Source organism: Myiozetetes cayanensis, unplaced genomic scaffold (genome assembly GCF_022539395.1).
Source record: "Myiozetetes cayanensis isolate MyiCay16 unplaced genomic scaffold, myiCay2020 scf3, whole genome shotgun sequence".
Lineage (NCBI taxonomy): Eukaryota > Metazoa > Chordata > Aves > Passeriformes > Tyrannidae > Myiozetetes > Myiozetetes cayanensis.
Window position 1 is genome coordinate 12279590 of NW_026087521.1, and position 21631 is coordinate 12301220.

General features: G+C 44.4%; 2 protein-coding genes across 9 annotated transcripts in view; both read right to left on the minus strand.

The window, feature by feature from the left end:
- Nucleotides 1-3339, minus strand: part of SLC26A5 (solute carrier family 26 member 5) — a 36471-nt gene extending 33132 nt beyond the window's left edge. For 3 of the 7 annotated variants that reach the window (XR_007629918.1, XM_050323632.1, XM_050323636.1), the window contains exon 1: nt 2296-2407. The gene's annotated coding sequence lies outside the window, so the exon portion shown is untranslated. Of the gene's footprint in view, nt 1-2295; nt 2409-3260 lie in introns of those variants that run through there. The other 4 variants (XR_007629917.1, XM_050323635.1, XM_050323633.1 and 1 more) reach the window with 3 other exon arrangements.
- Nucleotides 3340-9589: 6250 nt separating this feature from the next.
- Nucleotides 9590-21631, minus strand: part of RELN (reelin) — a 283103-nt gene continuing 271061 nt past the window's right edge. The window contains exons 64-65 of one of the 2 annotated variants that reach the window (XM_050323630.1): nt 14931-15066; nt 9590-10731 (exon numbers count right to left, since the gene is read on the minus strand). In XM_050323630.1, coding sequence (XP_050179587.1) covers nt 14937-15066 — 130 coding nt within the window. In that variant the 3' untranslated portion in view covers nt 9590-10731; nt 14931-14936. The remainder of the gene's footprint in view (nt 10732-14930; nt 15067-21631) is intronic. The other variant, XM_050323631.1, reaches the window with a different exon arrangement.

The following is a 21631-nucleotide window of genomic DNA, read 5'->3' on the forward strand; positions in this document are numbered from 1 at the left end:
TACAGTTACAGCCCAAATAAATAGTAGTTTAAGACAATAATGGTCTGTCTATAGTAGATTAATAGTCAGAGCAGATAAACACATGTTCAGTTCTTTCTCAAGTTGATAGCAGAAGAACAACTGTACTGCAGCCATGTGCTAGACCTGTGCCTCAGTAGTGCATGATTTTAGCATCACATTATATAATCATGAACTTTCCACATGGTTTTGGAATATTTAAGTTCTAAAAGCATTGCATTTTGGGGGATAGACTACTATACCTATGAAAAACTGATTCAAACTACAGTAATGGACTAGAAATTCCAAACAAAAGGCAAGACTCAGTAGTTGTTTAGTGCTCCAAGTTTTAAGAGCTGATGGCTGAATCCAATAGAGCACAAACTTTGGCCACAATGACCCCCTGTAGTGCTACAGGCTGGGGACAGAGTGTCTGGAGAGCAGCCAGGCGGAAAGGGATCTGGGGGTGCTGATTGACAGGAGGCTGAACATGAGCCAGCAGTGTGCCCAGGTGGCCAAGAAGGCCAATGGCATCCTGGCCTGGATCAGGAACAGTGTGGCCAGCAGGAGCAGGGCAGTGATCCTTCCCCTGTACTCAGCACTGGTGAGGCCGCACCTGGAGTGCTGTGTCCAGTTCTGGGCCCCTCAGTTCAGGAAGGACATTGAGGTGCTGGAGCAGGTCCAGAGAAGAGCAACCAGGCTGGTGAAGGGACTTGAGCACAAGTCCTGTGAGGAGAGGCTGAGGGAGCTGGAGTAGTTTAGTCTGGAGAAGAGGAGGCTCAGGGGTGACCTCATCACTCTCTACAACTCCCTGAGAGGAGGTTGTAGCCAGGTGGGGGTCGGTCTCTTTTCCCAGGCAGCTCTCAGTAAGACAAGAGGGCACGGTGTCAAGCTCTGCCAGGGGAGGTTTAGGTTAGATGTTAGGAAGAAATTCTTTACAGAGAGAGTAATCAGACATTGGAATGGGCTGCCCAGGGAGGTGGTGGATTCTCCATCCCTGGAAGTGTTTATGAAGAGACTGGACGTGGTACTTAGTGCCATAGTCTAGCAACCACGGTGGTAGTGGATCAAGGGTTGGACTTGATGATCTCAGAGGTCCTTTCTAACCCATCTGATTCTATGATTCTATTTTAGTAAGCACTCAGGTTAGAAAATAGGGCTCAGTTTGTGGCAGAGCCTAAAAATGTTACCGTTTCCTAGGCCTCTCACCTGGATCATGTTCAGTCATCTTCACTTTTTTAAATTACATCAGCCTTCTTATATATATTGAGGAAATACAGTTGAGTGATCAGAATCCAATATGGAAGTAGCAGCAGGGTTTTTTCTTACTGGACTTTCTTACTTTCCTTCAGTAAAATCTGATTCCAAATATAACCCAATATTGTCCCAGCTCTCCCCACAAACACACCTTTAAATGTAATCAAGCTTTCAGCATGAGACAGTTGAATTAAATACCCTCAAGCCTACAGAAGGAGGTAAATGCTATTGCAAATTAATATGCTTTATCAGCTACCAACAGCAGCTTTGCATGTGTGAAACTCCATCTCTCCCTATACCGTTTCCACATTCTGTTTCAGAGATGTTTCAGAATACAGTGCAAGACAATTGATAAAATACTTCTCTTCGGAAATACTGCTAAACGCAGAACTGTAACGTCTACTGTGCCTTAGGAAGGCTTAGCAGTGTCATAAACAAAGTATTTTGAAGTGTATTGCTACTCCTTGAGGAAGGCAAGAGCTGATCCCCACAGGGTTAAGTCAGTGCAAGTCACCTGCACGTGCTTGCATCTGAAACTGTAGAGTTATTTACCTTACTTTTTCTATTTCTACAGTGGTTAGTAAATTAGCATCTTACTTATGAAAATTCTGTAACATAAATCAAGACACCTGTTAACCCAAAATACCTTTTGCTGCACATTTAGTAAAAGACATTTTAAATGTCTGTCTGCAGATTTTAGTCTTCCTTTGTGAAACCTTCTGCCAAAAAATTCCAGTGCCCACACCCTTGCTGTCAATCATCCACATCCAAACCAATGCTGTACAATTGTGTTACTGGAATAGATGTGAAGAATTCTGAATGTATATTCTGCTGAATCATCAGCAGAAATAATTGCAGTAATCTAATGTTTTTTCCTTTTCCTTACTACTGGACTATGTCTAAATGCTTGCAGCTGCCTGGCTTATCTGAAATTTCGAAGCATCCTGAGAACAGCTTTCAACCATATTTCAATGTTCAGACAATTCAAAGTTTTGCAACAGCAGCAAGGGCACGAGAACAGCAAATTTTAAGCCTACTTACTTTTCTGGTTGGCTTTTCCTAGTTGCTTTCAGTGATCCCTTGTAAGGAGTTCAAAATGTTCCCACAGTTCGTGAACCAGAACTTGAAAAACACTGACATAGGGAAAGGCAAAATCTTGTTCTGTGACTGAAAACTGGAGGGGCAGGAGGCGGGGTGGAGGGGGCAGTGATGGAGGGAATAGCTCAGTCGAGGTTTGGGAAAGGTTTTGAAGATCTCTGGGTTGAAGCTGGTGCAACAAAGTGCAAAGCAGTTATTACTTGTTGTAATAACTGTAATTACTTGGAGAGTCGCTCCGACCCAAACCGACAGCCCGCAGCCCAAAGCCGGAGGGTTGCGGCCACCTCACGAGGAAATGACTGATCTCTCAACCTCCCCCTGGTTTCCCCTTGGGTGCTGGGGGGTGCGGAGCGGCCCGGGCTGCCCCGGCGCTTCTGACCCCGCTCCCGCTGCCCCTGACACCGCTCCCGGTGCCTTTGACACCGCCCCCGCCGCCCGCGGGGCTCCGGCGGCTCCCGGGGCCGACCGGGGTGAGGGGGCGAAGGGAGTGGGGACAAGACCCCCAGGCCACCCCCTGGCCGGGGTGACCGAGCTGGAGCCGCAGGCACCGGGATAGCCCGACCCGAGCGACGCTTCTCACGATCCCTCAGGAGAGATCCGCTCACCGGGAGAGAGAGAGACCCGCTGAGGGGGAGAGGGATCCGCTCACGGGGGAGAGGGATCCGCTGACGGGGGAGAGGGATCCGCTCACGGGGGAGAGGGATCCGCTCATGGGGGAGAGGGATCCGCTGAGGGGGAGAGGGATCCGCTGAGGGGGAGAGGGATCCGTTGAGGGGGAGAGGGATCCGCTCACGGGGGAGAGGAATCCGCTGAGGGGGAGAGGGATCCCCTCAGCAAGGACCCCTCCGCCACCGTCCCCCCACGCCGCGCTCACCCCCGCCCGCCCGGCCGGGCTCCGCTCCGCTCACCTCCCGGCGCCGCCTCCCTTCAGCCCGGCTCCTCCAGCCGCCGCTCGGCTCCAAGCTGAGGAGCCCGGGGGTGCGGGCGGGCACCGGCCCCCGCCTCCTCCCGCCCCGCGGCCGCGGGCGCGCCTGGGACTCGTAGTCCCCTCCGCAGCCCCCGCCGGGCGCGTCCCCGCCGCGGCCTACCAGTCCCAGGGTGCGGCGGGGCCGTGCGCGCCCCCGGCGGCGCGGCCTGCGCGGGCTCTGCCGCGCCCGCTCCCGCGGTGTCACCGGCGCTGTCACCCCCGGCCCCTCCTTGAGGCGTGGAGTCGTAGAGGTTGGAAGGGACCTCTATGATCATCAGGTCCACCCAGCACCACTTGTGTAACCAGTAAACCACTAATCCGTATCACCCAGCACCAGATCCAGAAGCCTCTTGAACACCTCCAGGGATGGTGACTCCACTACATCTCTGGGCAGCCTATTCCAATGCCTGCCCACCTTAACAGTGAAATTTTGTTTTCTGATACCTGATCTGAATCTCCCCTGTCTCAGCTCAAGGCCGTTTCCTCTGGTCCTCTCACTGCAGGCACAGTGGAAGCGACCGGCCCCACTTCACCACAACCTCCTTTCGGGGACTTATAGGTTCCCCCTGAGCCTCCTGGAGACTAAACAACCCCAGCTCTTTCAGCTGCTCCCCATAAGACATGTTTCCTAAACCTTTCCTGAGCCTTGTTGCTCTTTGCTGGACACGCTCCAACACCTCAATGTTCTTTTTAAAACGAGAGGCCCCAAACCAAACACAGCACTCGACGTGTGGCCTCACCAGTGCTGAGTACAGGGGGTTGATCGATGATCACTGTCCCCATCCTGCTGGCCACACTATTATTGATACAGTCCAAAGTGCCACTGTCAACCAGCACCCCCAAGTCCCTTTCCAGCAAACAGCACTCAAGCCACTCCTCCCCCAGCCTATAGTGCTGTATGGGATTGCTGCAACCCAAGTGCAGGACCTGGCCCTTTGCCTTATTGAACCTCAGATAGATGTAGACATGCATGAAATACATACCGTAAATGTAATTTGTTTGTGGTTTGAATATAAAAGTACACCTGGGGAGCATGGGGTGGTCTCTGGCTGGCAGGGAACAACGTGCAGGACATGACTTGTTTGGTTTTGTGTGGGTGTAGTGCTGAGGTGCACTGTGGTGCTTGTTGCATTTTAAAGATGAGGTTTGTTTATCCAAAATAGGCTGTAACAGATCGGCATTTTGATGCACAGTTTCAGAGTGATATGTTACAAAATCCTGCATACATCAGATGTCACACAGAATGATATTGGATGCCATTGTTATACAGAACTGGGTAAGTGGAGACGCTTTGGGAAAAACATCTTTTTTGATTCATAGTTATTTATCCACAATCTATTTTTTTCTGAACTTGAACATCTGTAGCCTGTGTTAGAATGCAGGTGTCATTAACTTATGAAGGTGTAGCCTCACCACTGAGGTACAGAAATTCTGAAATGCTTTATTGCCAGTAAAACTTAAATTTCAGTAACATACCATAGACAGACGTACTTATACACCTTACACAAAAAGGAAGGAAAGGAGAAAGCCTGAAACAAACGTGGGAATAGCAGATTTCCTGCTGGAAAAATCCATGCAGGTATAAATCATTTTGAATGCTCCAGTAATCCACACTGAGGATTATGTTACACTAATTGTGTCAATGGTTGCATTTAAATACTGTCTGGTTTTATTTTCTTGTGCGCATTTTAGCATGATGCACTTGAAGGTTCATAGTTCCTTTCATTGCTTCTCTCCAGCATTGTCTAAAACAGTAAAAGATGCTGCGGTTCTTCAGCTCTGAGAGAAGGGCAGGGATTAATGTGGTGCTGAAATCAGTAGCAACAGGATGAAAAGAGGATTTTTGGTCAAAACAAGAAAAGGGAGGGAAAGTTAATACAGAATAAAAGATGTGGACAATTGAAGAGACTAAAAACACTCCTGTGGAGCATAACTGTGGAATGTTAAGCGCGCACACGCACCACTGGAGCTGTGTGCTGACAGAGGGCTCAGTGTGAGCTTTGAGGGCTCATCTGGCTCACAGGGGATGGAGCAGCGGGAGCCACTCTCGCCAGCAGCATAAGGAAAGCTGTGAGGTGCTGCCAAAGGCCAGATCCAGCACTCATGGCTGCTTAGAGCTCCAGTGTGGGGCTGTTTAGTTCTCACCTTCCCCCAGCAGCCACTGATGGTGAGTATGGGTAGGGGAGGTGGCTGGGGAGTGCGATGACTTCCGATGTTCCTGACTGTGTCATTGGCATATACATCCCGTATGGAACATCCCAAATTAGTAAACTGGGTCAGATTGGCTCCATCGACTGGGTCACTCCCCATTGTGTCCTACCTCTATCTTCTAAGAATGAGACAACTTTCTAAGGCAGAAAAAATCCTGTATATATTTGACCATGGAGTGTTACACAGGTCCTAGGACATGCCAACCCAGTTGAATTAGTAAAGTTGTGGTGAACATCTCCATATGAAGTGAAACATATTTAGATTTACAGGGATTTTCCCACTGATTTCAGTGGCAGTAGGCTTGGTTCTCAAAGTGCTGCTGTTCATTAGTTACTACCCACATCCTATATAGGCACATTAGTCATGTCAAGCTTTGTTATTGTCTGTAATAAAACAATTATTCTAGCAGAGGCTCAAACATTAGGACACTTTCCTGTTTGCCATGCAAAGTTCCTTGAAAGTGTCTAAACTCAAGTAATTTTAAGATACTTATTGAGAAGGGTGAGATTTTTAATCAACTAAGCTGGGTGTCCATTTGTGGGCATAAACCAGTTGAATGGCTTTGCACCTGCTGTTTCTAGCCCACCTGGAGCTCTAAGGAATCAGCAGAGGGCTGGAGTGTGTCTGTACAGTCAGTGTGCAGGGAAAGAGGGACTTGAGGGTATTAGCAATATCATCTTAATGCAGAAGTAGCCCTGACGCCTCTGATTACTCAGTACCTCCCAGAGTTCTGCCTTTGGCCCAGAGGCAATCAGGGAAACAGCCAAGACCTCTGAAAGAGCTTCTTTGCCACTAACTTCTACAGATGTCCCCCAAGCAGCAGAGCTCAAAAGCACAATCACATCCTCTTCTTTTTAAAAAAGCAGCTTATGAAACTTGCTTTCTGTTAAAAGAAATACAGATTCAAATTATAAACCCAACATTTATCAGCATATTTCAGTACAGTCAAGTATTCCTCCACTCCTGGAATAGCATTTTTACTGGGCCCCACCTTGCTGCGTGCCAGCTAAAACTTTCCCCATGAGGCTCTGTGGAATTAGCCACAAACAGGCCTAAGTCCTTAGGCTTACTGCCAGCTCAGTCCCTTGAGCTGAACCAAAATAACATGGGGAAGAAAAAGCAACAGGCAGAAAACAGCAGTAACAGAGGAGAACACTAGGCTGTTCGTCCACATGTCACCCGTATGTATGTTTGCAGCCTCATACCTCGTGGTCTTTTCTTCCAGCAGCAGATCCACCACCTGTGAGTGGTGGGTGCTCTGTCTGCTCCTGCACAGATGTACTGCAAGTGGTTGCATGGCCTCAGCTGCTCCTGATTGCTAACAGCCCTTGAAGAGCTCTTTAGGGACATGTTTAACATAGGCTGAACTGAGCAGGGTTTATCTGGGGCCTCACACTGGTTTCCTGTTTGGATAATAACCAACCCCCATTGCCCACTGGATAAATGATGAGGTGTTGCTGTGGCAGCATTTCCACCCAATAACTTTTACCCTGAAGGGTTAGCAAGTAAATAAAGCACAGATCCATGTTTATGGCTGTTGTCATGTCTCTTTCCAAATGTTTTTCCTTTCTAGACTAAACAACTCTCTCTACTTGGAAGCTCATGGGTTCAAGGGTCTTGTTTCTGCTGCTGTACTCTGCAATCTGTCCAACTTGTTTACATCTGTGTTTAAGTGAAGGGCTTGACAGCTGACAACTGTCTACTTTACAGCACTGGCACACGTATTTATATTTACTGTGTTTTACCATAAACATTTCTATTGATGCAATGCAAAATGGCATTTTTAAAAACTGCTTTATGCTGTTGATTCTCCTTCTATAGTTTTGTTGCCTAGTCTGATATTTGTCCAGTTTGTGTGCTGGTACCTTGCTCTTTGACAATGTCTTGTCATTGAGTGCATTTGCAGTGTTATTTAATTTCTACCCATTTCTCTTCATCCAGTTCATGCAAAGCCTGATTTGGTCCTTCAAAAATACTCCTCCCATTAAGATAATGTTATCATCTTTGGCTGAAGCAAGCTCAAGAGAAAAATATTTAGGCAAAATTATGAGAACTTCAGGTTTTGGTTATTCCAGGAATTCCAGTAGGTCAGAGCTTCATTTTAATGTAATTTTATTTGATTTCTCATATGTTCTTCTTATTCTACTGGAACACGGATTAGTGAGCTGCTAGGAGAAATGAAGAGAAGTATAAGGCATACTGAAAGTACTAAAAGTCATTTTCCATATGCCTGCCAAAGTTTTATACCAGTAGATAAGCTTATTAGTACATTTTATAGCAGTGCCACAGTTTTATTACCATTAATTATGTATTGTGTCACCCTTGATATTTTAATAACTGTTTAATGTCAGATGACTCATTGTTTTCAGTCATATGTGATGAAAAATAGAAAAAGCACATTTACTGAGCGTACTGTATGTGTATGCTGCAGGGAGTATTGTAGAAATGGAAAAAATGTATGGAAGAACTTCCTGTAATCTGGAAAGGGCAAATGACAATATCACTTGTGAATCTACCAGTGAGGAAGAGAAAAGCTGGTGCACAGTTTGTAGTGAGTTTGGGTGAAATGCCTCATGGGATTCCACTGTAGTCATGATTACATACATTATTCAAAGGAAACAAATACAACTGTGAAAGCAGCTTCTCTGATTATGCTGGTCTCTTGCCTGGCAAGAGAAGTCAGGTGAAGTGTCTCATTGTATCTAAAGTCTTTAAAATAAATTAATTCCCTGGCAACACACTAGCTGCCACATGCATTTTAGATTGAACTATCACCCTTCCATTGACATATTGGAACAAATAAAATTATCTTAAAAAATAGGAGTGTTTAGATCTTGCATTTTTGTTTGTTCAATGGGCAAAACTCTTATTACAATATTTTAAAACCGCTTGCTCAAACATTAAGCTATTATACTCTTTAATAACCTCATGTTTTTTCTTCCTGCTATTTCACTGAATAGATCCTTTATCTCTTTTCAAGGATTGAAAGCACACATATGGTTCTCCAGAACATACAGTGAGTTTGCAGCTGCAGGAGGCAGGACTGTTAAAGCAAGTTTCCAAGTCAGCCAAAGGTCTGTCACATAATTTTGACCAAGCCAAGGTGCTGACTTATTGGTCACTGAATGACCTCCGTTTTTTCTGGTACCTTTGATCAAAAGGCTCTTAAAAATGAAATGTGTTTTTATTTTTATGTGGCTGAATATAAATATGTAACAAACACCATTATTTTTCAGACCATGGTGGTGCCAGAAGCAGATAAACATGATGTAAGAGTATAGCAGGTATGATAAGGAGGTGAGGAGAAGCTCAGGGAACTGGGATTGTTTATCCTGAAGGAGTTTCATGGGGGTCCTTATTGGTCTCCACAACTACCTGAAAAGAGGTTGTAGTGAGATGGGGATCTGTCTCTTCTCCTGAGTAGCAAACTGTAGAACAAGAAGAAATGGCCTCAAAATGTGGCAGGCAAGGTTGAGATTGGATATTAGGAAAAATTTCTTCACAGGCATGGCACAAGCTGGCCAGCAAAGTGGTGGAGTCACCATCCCTGGACATTTTTTAAAGGACATGTATTTAAAGGACATTTAAAGGACATGTAGATGTGGTGCTTAGGGACATGGTTCAGTGGTGGCTTTGCCAGTGCTGGGTTAACAGTTCAACTCAGTATTAAAAGTCTTTTCCAACCTTAATGGGTCTGTGATTCTAAGAATTGGCAATTTTGGCTGTTTGGAAACCAGGCTCCTTATGTACTGGTACTCTAGTTCTCAAGGCTTGGAAACTGGTTTACACACTGGATTTTGGAGCAGATAAAGTGGGAGTGGGGATTGGTCTATGATCCCATTTCATTCCTAGCACCAGGACCGGTTCCAAGGACCATGCCCACATGTGGGACTAGGAAGACCTCTTGGTTTGTGTTTTTTGCAAAGTGCTGTTAAGTGTGTTGTACTAAATATTAAAAATTTCCATTTATGTTTGCTTTAGAATCTAGGTATGGAGTGGAAGGATTTGGTTTATGATTTCACATAAAGCTCACATGGCTTGAAAAATCTAACATCAGAATTCTTTGTTGACATTGTCTTTATTGAAGCATGGATCTTTAGGTTGGTTCACCATAAAGTGAAGCATTTTATTTATGATAATAGACAGTTTAGGGCTATAGGGGCATTATAACGTTGCTGGTGTAGATACAACTTTATCAGAAGATACAAACATGACCCGCAATAGAAACAAACACCAAAGAGAACACAATGAAACGTTCACTGTTTACAAATCACTTCATTACTACAGACACCAAATGGCAGTTACTGTAAGTAAATCAGTTTCAGAGAACTGACTACATTTAGACAGGGAATTGGGAAATTCTGTTTGGGGCTTAATCCACAACTCCTTAGTAGAAAAAAGTTTAATGTCAAGCATTCTTTTTTATCCACAAAACAATGCTAACCAACAGACATATCAAAGAATAAGACCAAAGGATATCAACGCCTTTACAACTACTCTGGCAATTATCTTCTGGATTAGGTACTTTGATGATTTTTTAAAATACATTTTGTAAGAAGGTAAATAGCCCAAAAATCAGCAGCAAAAATATTACAACAACAAAACAAGTAAATACAGTGCCAATGTGTCATGTTGTAGAAGAGAATACAAAGAGGACAAACAATGATAACTTAATCATATAAAATGACACAGAGCTGAAATACAGTGCACATAAATACCTATGTGACAAAGGATGGTAAATTCTGTACTTAGTATGTAGGTTTTTATAAACATAAAATCTGAAAAGTCTTTGTGCTTAAACTTTTTTTTTCCTGTTAAACAGAATTAGTTGCTTACTTCCAATACTGCCACTGTAACTGATATTACAACAGATCACAATTTTCACAGACACATCAACATTAAAACATTTACCTATGAGAAAATAAGTCACTTCTCATTAGTTCACAGTGCGAAAAAGTGGTGTACACTCTGTCTTGAGAAAGGCTTTCAGTTATTCATCAAGCCAGCTGCAGAAAAGTCCTGATACCAGACGCAGTGCTAGATTCAAAGAATGGAAAGCAACACATCACATGTTGGGAGGAAAAAAAATAAATTTCTCGTTTCTTCATGGATATCGTCTAAGTGACCTTCGTCTTCTGTTGTAGAAATGCCTGAGCCCATGTTGTCGTGAAAAATTCATCATGTAATTTTGTTTGCGAGTGCTGTTGAAATCAAAGGGTGGAGGAAGAGAAGAGTGTCAAGACATTAAAATATGTACTTTAAATTCTTTTGGAGCAGTCAGCTAGTGGGATTGATTCTTCTTTGTCCTTGCATGACCTTTCAAGCCTGTGCAAACTGGTGTTAAGCACAGCCTTTGTATTAACTGCAAGGTACCAGGCAATTGAGAATCTGTCCCACTTTGCATTTATTTACAATTCATTATTTTAGGGAAAGGTCAAGAGCTTTCAGCTGATGCAAACTTGTGCTGCCTAGGGCCAGATTCACTGAAGCTGTGTGCACACTTCATAGAATTTATCTCCAGTGGTTTTGTACTCCATTCATCCTTCTGCCTTCAATGATTAACTGCTTTATCTTGAGAACAGAAGAAAAGCTTTACTCCACTTCATTATCTTCTCCTTTTACCATATAGGAAGTGAAGTACAACACTTTTATGCAGATTCATGTTTCCCTCCCCTATGCACCCTCTTCCAAATTAAAGGAAGATGTAGGAACTAAGCATCATGGTGTCTGGGAGGAGACCAGGCAAGAGACAGACTGTCTGCAGCCTAATTCAAGGAGGCACACTTGTTTGGAAGACCTACGTGGAGGACAAGGCCCATCCCACCTAAGCTTCTCCCATTGAGGGCAGAAGGAACCATGAGAGGGCAGATCTATGAAGTGAAGTCCTGCAGTCAACAAATCTCCCATTTGTGGATGCAAGGTATGTTTTCACTTGTGAGTTTTGTCTGTGAGTAAGTAAATATTCATAATGTAATCAGTCGTACTTTCCTCCCTAGTGCATAAATTTGTTTTTAGTGAATGTGGCCCTTAGGAAAAAGGAGTAATTGTATGTTTTGCAAAATATAAGGCTATCCTCCGGATAACTTTTGCTGTAGTATGCTAATTTAATCTAAAACAATCTGTCTAACAAAATTACAGCTTTTCAACAGCTAATCTTGAACACAATTGACTTAACTGAATAACAGTTGTCATATCAAAATCTAGATTATAAACCCCTAAGCAAATCCAAGTCACTTCCTGACTAGTCTTCCAAGGCTTTGCAATTTTTAATTTTTGTATTATTTTTTGTCACTGGAATGTACGTACAAGAATGAAATTGTCACAGCTCCTGGTGACAATGAAGGCAAACAGATCTACACTTGGCACAACTTTTGGCACTCTCACAGTAAGGCAGAGCTCTAGAGCATTTGGCAATTGAGAGAGGGGTTAATGTTTGAAGTTGCCTTGTCCTCACTTTCATCCAACTTCAAGTAAAAAGGAAAGGCTCATGCTGATTTCTAAGACTTTTTTTGTGAGAGAGTGTCAGTGATGAGTTTATATAATTTTAATGCCACTTGGTAGCTCCAGTGCAAAGCAGCACTGAGGGTCAGTCTTCATTCTGTTCCTTTAGTGATCTCAGTGGAACACCACCCTCACTCACTCCAAGGCCAAGGAAGGCAGGAGGGAAATCACAACCCCAGACTTGCTCCTGAAAGTGACTGCTGTTGGTCATGAAGCTTGAAGGAGGTCTTAATTTTGGCTTTCCTTTAATTCCCACTACCTGGGAAGTGGGTTGTTCTTAAAAACAGGGCCTTCAAGGCCACATCCAACCTCTCAGGAAAAGATCCTAACCATGAGGTGAGGATGGAGTACCTATCTCCTGGGAGAAGGCTGCTCTGCAGCCAAAATGCAGGAGATAGGCCTGGGAGAAAGAACAGCCCAACTCTCAGCAGCTTTGATCTCAGTACATGGGACCGAACAGAGCCTGTCAAAGTGTTTGGCTGAAAAAATTGCCATTTCCAGACTTGGTTAGATTTAGGAGTGAGCTTAGCTGTGAGAACCTCAGCTTGGGTAAGACTTGGACAGCTGGGGCATGTGCTCAGCTGCAGTTCATGTCTCGGGAGCCTTCACATACCCCCATCTCTATCCTGCCTTTGGTCTGCTCGTGTTCAGCAACAGCTCAGCAGAGATTGTCAGGACTTGTTATGGACAATGCTAGGTTCACCTGGCCTCTACTTCAAATGACTAACCCTTTTGAATCTGGCCTTAAAGTTATGGTGAGGATGTTTAAAACAACAAACGGGGGGAAAAAAAAAAAAAAGAGAATTGAGAAAAAGAACAAATGGGTACCTAATAACTTAAAAGGGATTTACTTAATTTTTTATGTATATAATTTTGTTCTGCTATAAGATGATCAAGACATTAGAAAGAAGTATATATTTATGTCTTACACTGACTACCAGAGTAGTGCAGTGTGTGAAAAATAAGAGAAATCTAAATTCTCAGGAGTTAAATGCTTAAATTTTTTTTTACTTGCAGTGACATTGTTCATACTTGTCCTCACTGATGTCTGAGGCAGACTTTCCAGCTACTAGTTGGATGCCACAGAAAAACTTCATGCCTACTATAGAAATAGCATGATTTTCACTCTTGCCATGGGTAAATATGTACACCCTCTGCATTATAGTATAGTATCCTACTGCACCACAAAATCAGAGTAGGTCTATATTTTTTATTTTTTTCTGAATTAATTTTATATATTGGTATGAGACAAGCACTGTGTAAGAGAGATCAGTAGTGCTTCATAAAATCACAGGAAGAATTATATAATGTAGTCTGTAGGAGTACTTACGCATTTCTTGCCTTTGGTGAATGTAAAAATGCTTTCAATACTGTAGTAAATTGAATTTGTATTTTCACAGACTGATAAAAAGCTCTACCATACTTTTGTTGTTGTTTTCCTGTTTGGAGCACCCAAAATGTGCTGGGCAGCATCAAGTTATATTAGGAATATATCCCCCCTTCCATAATGGAGGTTCTGGAGGGAGCTTTTGTTCAGATAGCAATGGCAACTTGAAGGCCACTTCATGAGTGTGTAATAGACTGGTCAGCATCTGCTGAGCCTTCTGCCTTTTCTGTGCATTCACTGAACCATCAGTCAATCAGGCAAGTTCAGATCCAAAGCTATCTGTGTATTGCTGATGGAACACACAGCAAAAAATAAATTAATAGGAGCAACTATTGTATAATCTGTTTGACAGTTTTGAGTGCACTATTAAAATTTAAATGGAAGATAATACTGCTTTAATTTATGTAGGAAACCCTAAATAACTCTCCAGTGAAGTCACTGGAGTTGTGCTAGTTGTGTGAAAGCAATATGCAGCCAATACAGAAGAACAAAACAAAAACTGTCTAGGGCATATTCAATACATACCAACAATAAAGCAATTTATGAGAAGGAGTCTCTCTGGATCTTTAGGTTTTAATAGAGTATTTCATTTATTGTTTGTTTACTAAAGCACAGTTTGAACTACAAATTTGCAGTTTCAAGTTTATGAAAATGGAACATAGCCAAATGGAATGCAAAATATGTGGTGCACAACCCTGGTATATACTAATGTTGTTCATTATTTCTGTGTTTTTAATTGACAGGCCACAAGAGGAACCAAATGAAAACAAAAATATTTGAATAACAAAATGAAACAGGAACAAAACCTCAGAACACAGAAAAGGCATGCCCCTCAGGACTAGGTTTGGAGTAAATTTTGAGGCTGAATTATAAATGCTTTGTTAGGAGGGTACTAAAAGGAGAAAAGTGATGTGCTCTGACTGAAGTCCTGATGGCTCAATCAATGACAAATACTCTTTGGCTTCGGTGAGGTTAACATTTGAGCCCAGGGCTCAGTAACTGTGCTGGTTAATGGTATCTATTACCTGCACCAGCACAAAGCAGCTGAGTTACACAAACCAGAAAAATTACCTGGCAGACACTGGCTCTGTGTTTAAGGGGCACACGTGGCTATGCCACCGTGCAGACTGACTGACATACCCTGCCTGGCTTGGCTTCACCCCTGTGCTCATTAATTACAGGAAAAAGTGTGAATTGCTCTTTGGCCACCCAAGCAACACTGGGTGCCCTCCATTAGCAGGTCTCATTGAACCCTGTCAGAAGCAGAGGAAGGAGAAGTCCTTCCCACCGCAGCCTCAGTGAAATTCCCACTGCTGAACAATTCCTGCTAAGTTTGACTTCCCCCAGTGTTCACTGGGGAAGTGCTGCAGGATCAGGGCCCTCAAGAGCTATGTGGCACATCTTAGACAGTACAAATGTTTTTTCATCAACTCATCATTGAAAAAACTTTGTGAAACAGCTGTAATTGTAACAGAAACATACATTTGGTACTGGTTCAGGGCAAGTACTTACCTTATTCTAGTGTAAAACCAATGACAGCAAACAATGAAATACAACACAAGTTAGAAAATGCCTTTCAATGCATGCAGCACTGTGATTAGTCATAAAACCCTGATGAGGTTTAGAGGCAATATAGGACTTTTCATCTCTTTTGAAAATAAAAATTGAACAAATTATTTCCTGATATTTCAAATCAGTGTTTATATTTTCATATAAAATTCAGCATGCACTTTTTAGAAACATAATAGAAATGTCATAGAAGCACAAACCACATCATATTAAATTTGGCATAAATGTTGTGAATATTCAGATAGCTATCTAATGTTTGAACTATTTATGTTGTTTTTATAAATCTGTTAATACATTAGTTTAAATTCATTTTTCAAATCATTGCTTTCTACTAAAAAAAAATGAAGCAGATGAAAATGCTTTTCCACATGAGCAGTTGTTGTTAGAACTAGAATATATAATTTGTATTTTAATGTTGCAAAATGAGGATAAACATTTTTTGCACCAAATGCAACATAAGCTCTCACTAAATCATTTGTGCCAAAAACATGAGAATATCTTGACAATGAAGAGCATGGAGTGATGGCTATGGAGGGATTCATTCTGTTATCTAGCAGTTAACCATAATATAGTAAGTGGGGACAATATTTCTTGCATTCCTTGCACAATTTATATTCCTTTGCATCACTTTTAACAAGTTTTGGGGTGCAAAGAAAGCAATATCAGACCCTTAGTGTTCAGCTTATCATTACCCTTTATTTCTCAATACCTTTGACCAGAATTAAGTTCATGACATGTCTATAAGGGCCGGTCCTATACATAAAAAAAATGGCATTTCTGTAATGTACATGCAAAGAAGTGCGAGGTGCTTGTGCAGTGGACAGGCTGAGAGCTGTGCTTCCAGAGAAAAACAATGTGCAAAAGAAATGCAGAGCTGGACATGGGCTCTTCTTAGGGCAGAAGTAGAGGGACACAGAAAAACACTCTTTCTTAAGCCTGGGATAAAATACATTTTTATCCTAAGAAGAGCCACATGGAACACATGAGAGTTGTGCCCAAAGCTTTCCTTACAAATGGAGGGAAAAAGTGCTGCACTAATGAGGAATAATCTCCACTAGCTTTAAAGGGGCCTGGATAACTTGACAACTTGTATCCTCTCCCCACTATAGGACAGACATCAACAGTGGTTAAGCTGGCAAGATCAATTTAATGTATAACACAGGTACTGGGTTTCACCTGTTTGAAAGAGGTGCTCAATTTGAGCACCATTTGCAGCTGCATCACAATCTTAATGATACTGCTTTTTAATAAGGGATTCAAATAGTTTGCTCAAAAGTGGATTGATTTTAAGTAACATACAAAAGTATCCATCTTTGGCCTTTCTTATCACTGCCAGGTGTTTTGCATGCAGGTTAATTTTTCTCCCCCAGCAAGCTACCTTGGGAGCAAAAAGGAAATAAAGAAATGGCATCTTGAAAATGTTTGCTGGTGAGAGGATGGTGGCCCTTGACTCAGAAAACAACTGAACAAAGTGTCATGACCCTGGCTGTGCATCAGCTGTAAGCTGTATCTGCACTACGGCTTGACAGCTGGGCCTGTGACAGAATTAATTTCAAATCTTCGGATTGCTGAGAAGAGTTGGGCCATGAAAGCAGGTCCTTGGGGGGAGCACTGTAAGGAGGGACATCCCCTGCCCTGGATGAGAAATTAAATCAAGAAAATCCTTGGTTACACTACATCCCTACAGACCAGATCTCTTGGCTGGCAGGTGTTTTTCCCTCTTACTCCAGCCCTTAGTCTGCTCAAGGAGAGCATCACTCACTTGCTCGTGGGCTGAGGAAAAGCTGTCACAGCACCTGGGGGTGCAAGCAGCCAAGCCAACACCTAGGACATTTGGGAAAATCAGACCTCTTAGCCCACAGAGGAGTGGAGAAAACACAAGATGAGATGTGCAGAAAGCCAGGAATTTTTCTATGTCCCAAACCACACCTCCTAGGATAGGTTGTCTCCTTGCTGGAACACCTCACTGGCTAGAGGCTTGTCTGCTGCATCAACATGGGCACACAGATCACAAACACGAAAATCTAGTACTTAAACAAGGACCAGTGAGGATAATTTTGATGGTGCCTGGAGAGGTGTATGGAGTCTCATTCAGGTGGGTGATGGAGTGCAGGGTTGTAAGAGGACTGAACACAGACCGTGTTACACATGGACCATCAATGGGTTCTGTATCCAGGGATGTTCATGGCTTTCTGAGACAAGGTCAGAGTTCCAACAGGAATTACTTCCAATTTAGGAGGCACAGATGTTTTCTACAGTATCTCAGATTTGAGGTGAATAAGCCAGGCACTAAATTGACTATCCAGAGACTCCCTATAGAATTAATGGGAAGAGGTAATTACAGTACCCTAGTGAATGGCTTTAGTTCAGGCCGTGCCTCTCTGCAGCCCTGCCAGAGATCTCTGGGGTGGGTATTGCCCACAGAGCTCTCCCCTGGCAATCCTGGTGGGAGGGCAGAGCACCCAGTGGGCACTGACTCCTGGCCTCTCGCTGGAGAGCTGCCTGGGCAAGGGGGCTTGTTCTCCCCAGGTGCAGGCAGAGTTTCTGTGCCCTTCATTGGAAAATGAAGGAATGTTAAGAATTAAGGCTGAGTCCTATCCTTAGTATTCATGCTGTGAATCCTGGTGTGTTCAGGATCATCTAGGCCAGTGCTAACAGATACTGACCCAGGCTCACTTCTGATGCCTGGAAGCACTCCATGGAGGTGTCTTCATCATTTTACATGTGAAGAAACTGAAGTGCTGAGGTTAAAGTGATTAGTGTGAGGTGGCCAAGTGAAACAGTGGACCTAAGGAAAACTGAGCTGAGAGTATCTATTGCCAAGGAAGTGTGCCTTCTTTCAGAAAGCCTTTCCAAGGCTTTATCGAACCCTTGACAGGTTACTTGCAAATAAATTTCAGGAGCCCTACAGAATATTTTGATGAATTAGAAGGTGCAGATAGAACTTAAGCAAAACAGAGGGGTCGAAGGCACCTGTCAGCTCTGAGCGCATGCCAGCACATGAACCAGATGCGCCATGGCATGTAATTTTGCCCTGCCTGAGAGCAGCATGCCTCATGTGTTTTAGTTAGCAGGGACTGGAACTCCACATCTGGCCTTTGGGAAAGATGCTGTCATGGCACTGTGTTTCATGGGACCTGGTAAGGGAGAAATCTGTCCACTTGGTCTGCCTTTTTCTGTGGACTGTACAAGATGTTACTTGAACAGGGTGGAAACTCTCTGTCTCTAGCCTGATATTTTGGCCTTAAAGCTCTTTAACAGCACAAAAATAAGAGAAGGGAGGAGACGCTGTCTGCCCACTTGGTTTCTTTGCTAAGTAAGGTGTGATTCCTTGCTATGGCATTTCTATTACTGTCTATTCTAGTATAACGTATCTCATGTGACTGGTTGTTACCACTCAACTTGTGTGTCTAGTCTATAACCTGGTAGATCTCATTGTCAAGGAGGTTCTCCATATTTCAGCTTAAAAATCACTTTTTAAAGATCTGCTCTGTTCCTACTTATACTCCCTTATTCAATGCTCAGGTTGATTGGTAATATTATGGTCTGGTTTTTTTCTTACATGATGTTTTCTGTTTTGGGGAGGGGGGTTTTTGTTTGTTTTTGTTTTTTGTGGGAGGGATTGTTGTTGTTTTGTTTTGGGATTTTTGGTTTGGTTTTTTTTTTTTTGGTTGGTTTTTGGATTTCTTTGTTGTTGTTGTTGTTGTTTTTTAAATTGCAAGTAGAAGGAGAGGGTAGTATTACAGAATGATCAGTTCCCTTTTTCATGGTTTCCTAAACACTGTGAATCTCCTGCAGGTTCATACTCTTGCATATCTTTCCTGATGCATCATATAGCAAACTAAAGCAGGAATCATACCCCTCCCTCTCCTTTGTTCCTTCAAGTTTTAAGCTTAAATATTATGGAAGCAGAGCCCAGCAAGGTGTGTAATATGGGGTCTGGTTACACCAGGTGCTGCAAAGCATCCTGGGAGTTGTAGTTCTAAGTACTCTGTCACACATGCTCTGTTGAATGCTTGTATGGGATTGGCTTAAGAAGTTACCTGTGTGACGTGGCAGCATTTGAAACTGCTATATAAGCTGGGACTCCTTGAATAAGCTCGCTCTCTCGTTACACACCACGTTGGTGTCGCTATGGTCCCCATGGGACGTATTATTTATTATATTAATAACTGCTACATATGGCGCCCGGAACAGGGACCTAAACCTTATCCTGAATCAGGAAGAAATACGGACCAGACGTCAGGTACCAGCCTATATTTAACGCTGAGGGACGTCCGCCGTGAAAAAGAAATTAACGCCAGGTACCAGAGGAAAGGAAACTCTGATGGGCGTAGGCGGGAGAAACCGCGATTGAGCTCGAAAAAAGGCCTGAATTCGGTAGGAAATTGCCTACGTTTTGAGAGGACGCTCTCGAGAAGAAAAATCTACGTCCCAGGTGAGAGGGCGGGAGAAAAAAGAAAAAGAGAAAAAATGAAAACTTTTAATTCACGTGAACCGCAGAATATTGCAAAAGCCTTAAGCTTAATATTGAAAAGACTTTGGAGACAAGTTAACAAACATAAAATAGCTGGACTTTTAAAATTGATGAAAATAACTGTTTTAAGACTGCTGATATTTACAATTCTTAGTGAGATTGCTTGGAAAGAGGGGTGGAGAAGCAGAGAGAAAACAGAAATAAAAAAGGTGGACACTTTAAAACCCTCGCAAGGGAACTCGTCCACAGAGAGAAACTTTGATTCTTCCCTCCCCCAAACATTGTAAAGCATGGAACTCCACGTACTACTGCTGTGTGGAAAGGGGGAGGGGGTCCGAGAGCATGGAAGAAAAGCCTTAGAATATACCTTTTTGTGCTGAATTTTCGTGGATGCGTGAATTCCGGGAAGAAGGCGCGTGTCGCGGGTTATGTGACTGGTAAAAGGGAACAAACTTTGAATCCCCAAGCCATGGCAAACTTGCAGACACGTGGAGACCACGCCGGAGCATGGGCGGCACCATCTTGCCCATGCCGGGAGCAGGAGGTGATGCCTTCTCTTCCTGTCTCGTGGCCATGTTGCGGACTGCCTCTGCTGGAGGCATGCATGGAACATGGTCCGTGCTGGGAGCCGGTAGCTAAGCAACAGTTGCTGTGCCTACCAGCAACAGCGGCGCGATGTTTAAAAAAGATACGTGATAGCCTCTCGACGTTGCGAGCGGCGAGGCCGGCGGCGGGCACAGAGCGCGGGGCTGTCGGGACGCTCGGCAGCCGCAGCAAGTCAGGCCGGGGACGGAGCTGTGCACGGCTCCGCAGGACTGCTGGCGGCGGGCGGCGACTCGGCCCCCCGGGCCGGCGGCTCCGGGACGGGGCTCGGCAGCGACGGCGACTTCCTCCGCGGTGCCGGGCTGGTGTCGACCAGGCTGCGGCGCGGTTCCTGCGCAAACCCAGATGGCAGCGGCGGCGGCACCACCGGGAGCGGCGGGCCCGGCGCACAGCGTGGAGGGAGCCGGGCGGCTGGAGCAGCGCCGCCGCGGGACGCCTCTGTCCGGAGCCCGCAGCCGGCCAAGGTCCGGCCGAGGCGCGGCCGAACGGGAGGCAGTGACCCGAGCGCGGAAGCCCCGCCGCAGCTGGCGGCGACTGCCGCCGCGCCCTCGACCCGCGTGGAGCTCCTGGCGGAGCTCGCGTGGAACCCCGGCCCGGGGCGGCCGCCGTGCCTGAGGAGAAGCCGCGGGCGGCCCCGCGGCCATCCCGGCGGCCGAGCAGGCTTGCACCGGTACTGTGGTGCAAGTTTGTAAATGCGCCGAGGGCGGCTCGGCAGCTTCGGCGAACACGTGTCGGCGGCGCGGAGCTGCGAGGCCTTCGCCGCCCGCCTGCACCTGCAGCGCGGGTAACCCGTGCCGGCGGCCGGGCCGGGCCGTTCCTAGAGCTGACGGCCGCGTCCCACTACACGAACCAGCCGCCCGTGCCGCCGCTCCCCTGAAGCCGACCACGCGGCCGCAACAACGCGGCCCGGGACAGCCGCACATGCGGCACAACGCGGCGCCTGGCCGAGCCGAGCCAAGGCCCGGCGGCGATGACCAGCGACATGGCCCCCACCGTGAGCGGGCCAGGCCATGGCCGCAGCAACTCCCGCTCCTCCGGGAGCCTCAACAGTAACAACGCCGCCTCCCCACCCCCGTGAGAGAGGCGGCGGCCCGGACAAAGACCCAGGCCGGAGCCAAAACTATACAGACACTATATTACTGACTATTTTTACATGTTTTACATATAAGCCTTTAAAAATTATTACAAATGTTTTTGTCTAAAATAATTTAGTTAACTGTCTTTAATTTTCTAGTTACACTAATAATAGAGAAAAATGCAACATTCCCTTATTAATACATTTTTAAGTTTCTAATTTCCCTGTAGCTTTGTTTAAATTACTAATAGTCACATTTACTGAATATTGTTTAAAATTGTTAAGTTCTTAGATATATCTAAATAAGTTTAAGTTTGTAACTATTTCGTTTAAGTAGTAATTAGCATCTTTAAGAATTTCTATTGTTATTAACATAATAGTAACCTACCTATTAATTTCTCTAAGTACACACTCAGAAATATACACACTACTTACCACTCTTATACCTTTAAATTCATTAACTTTTCATATTCACAACAAAAGAAGGGG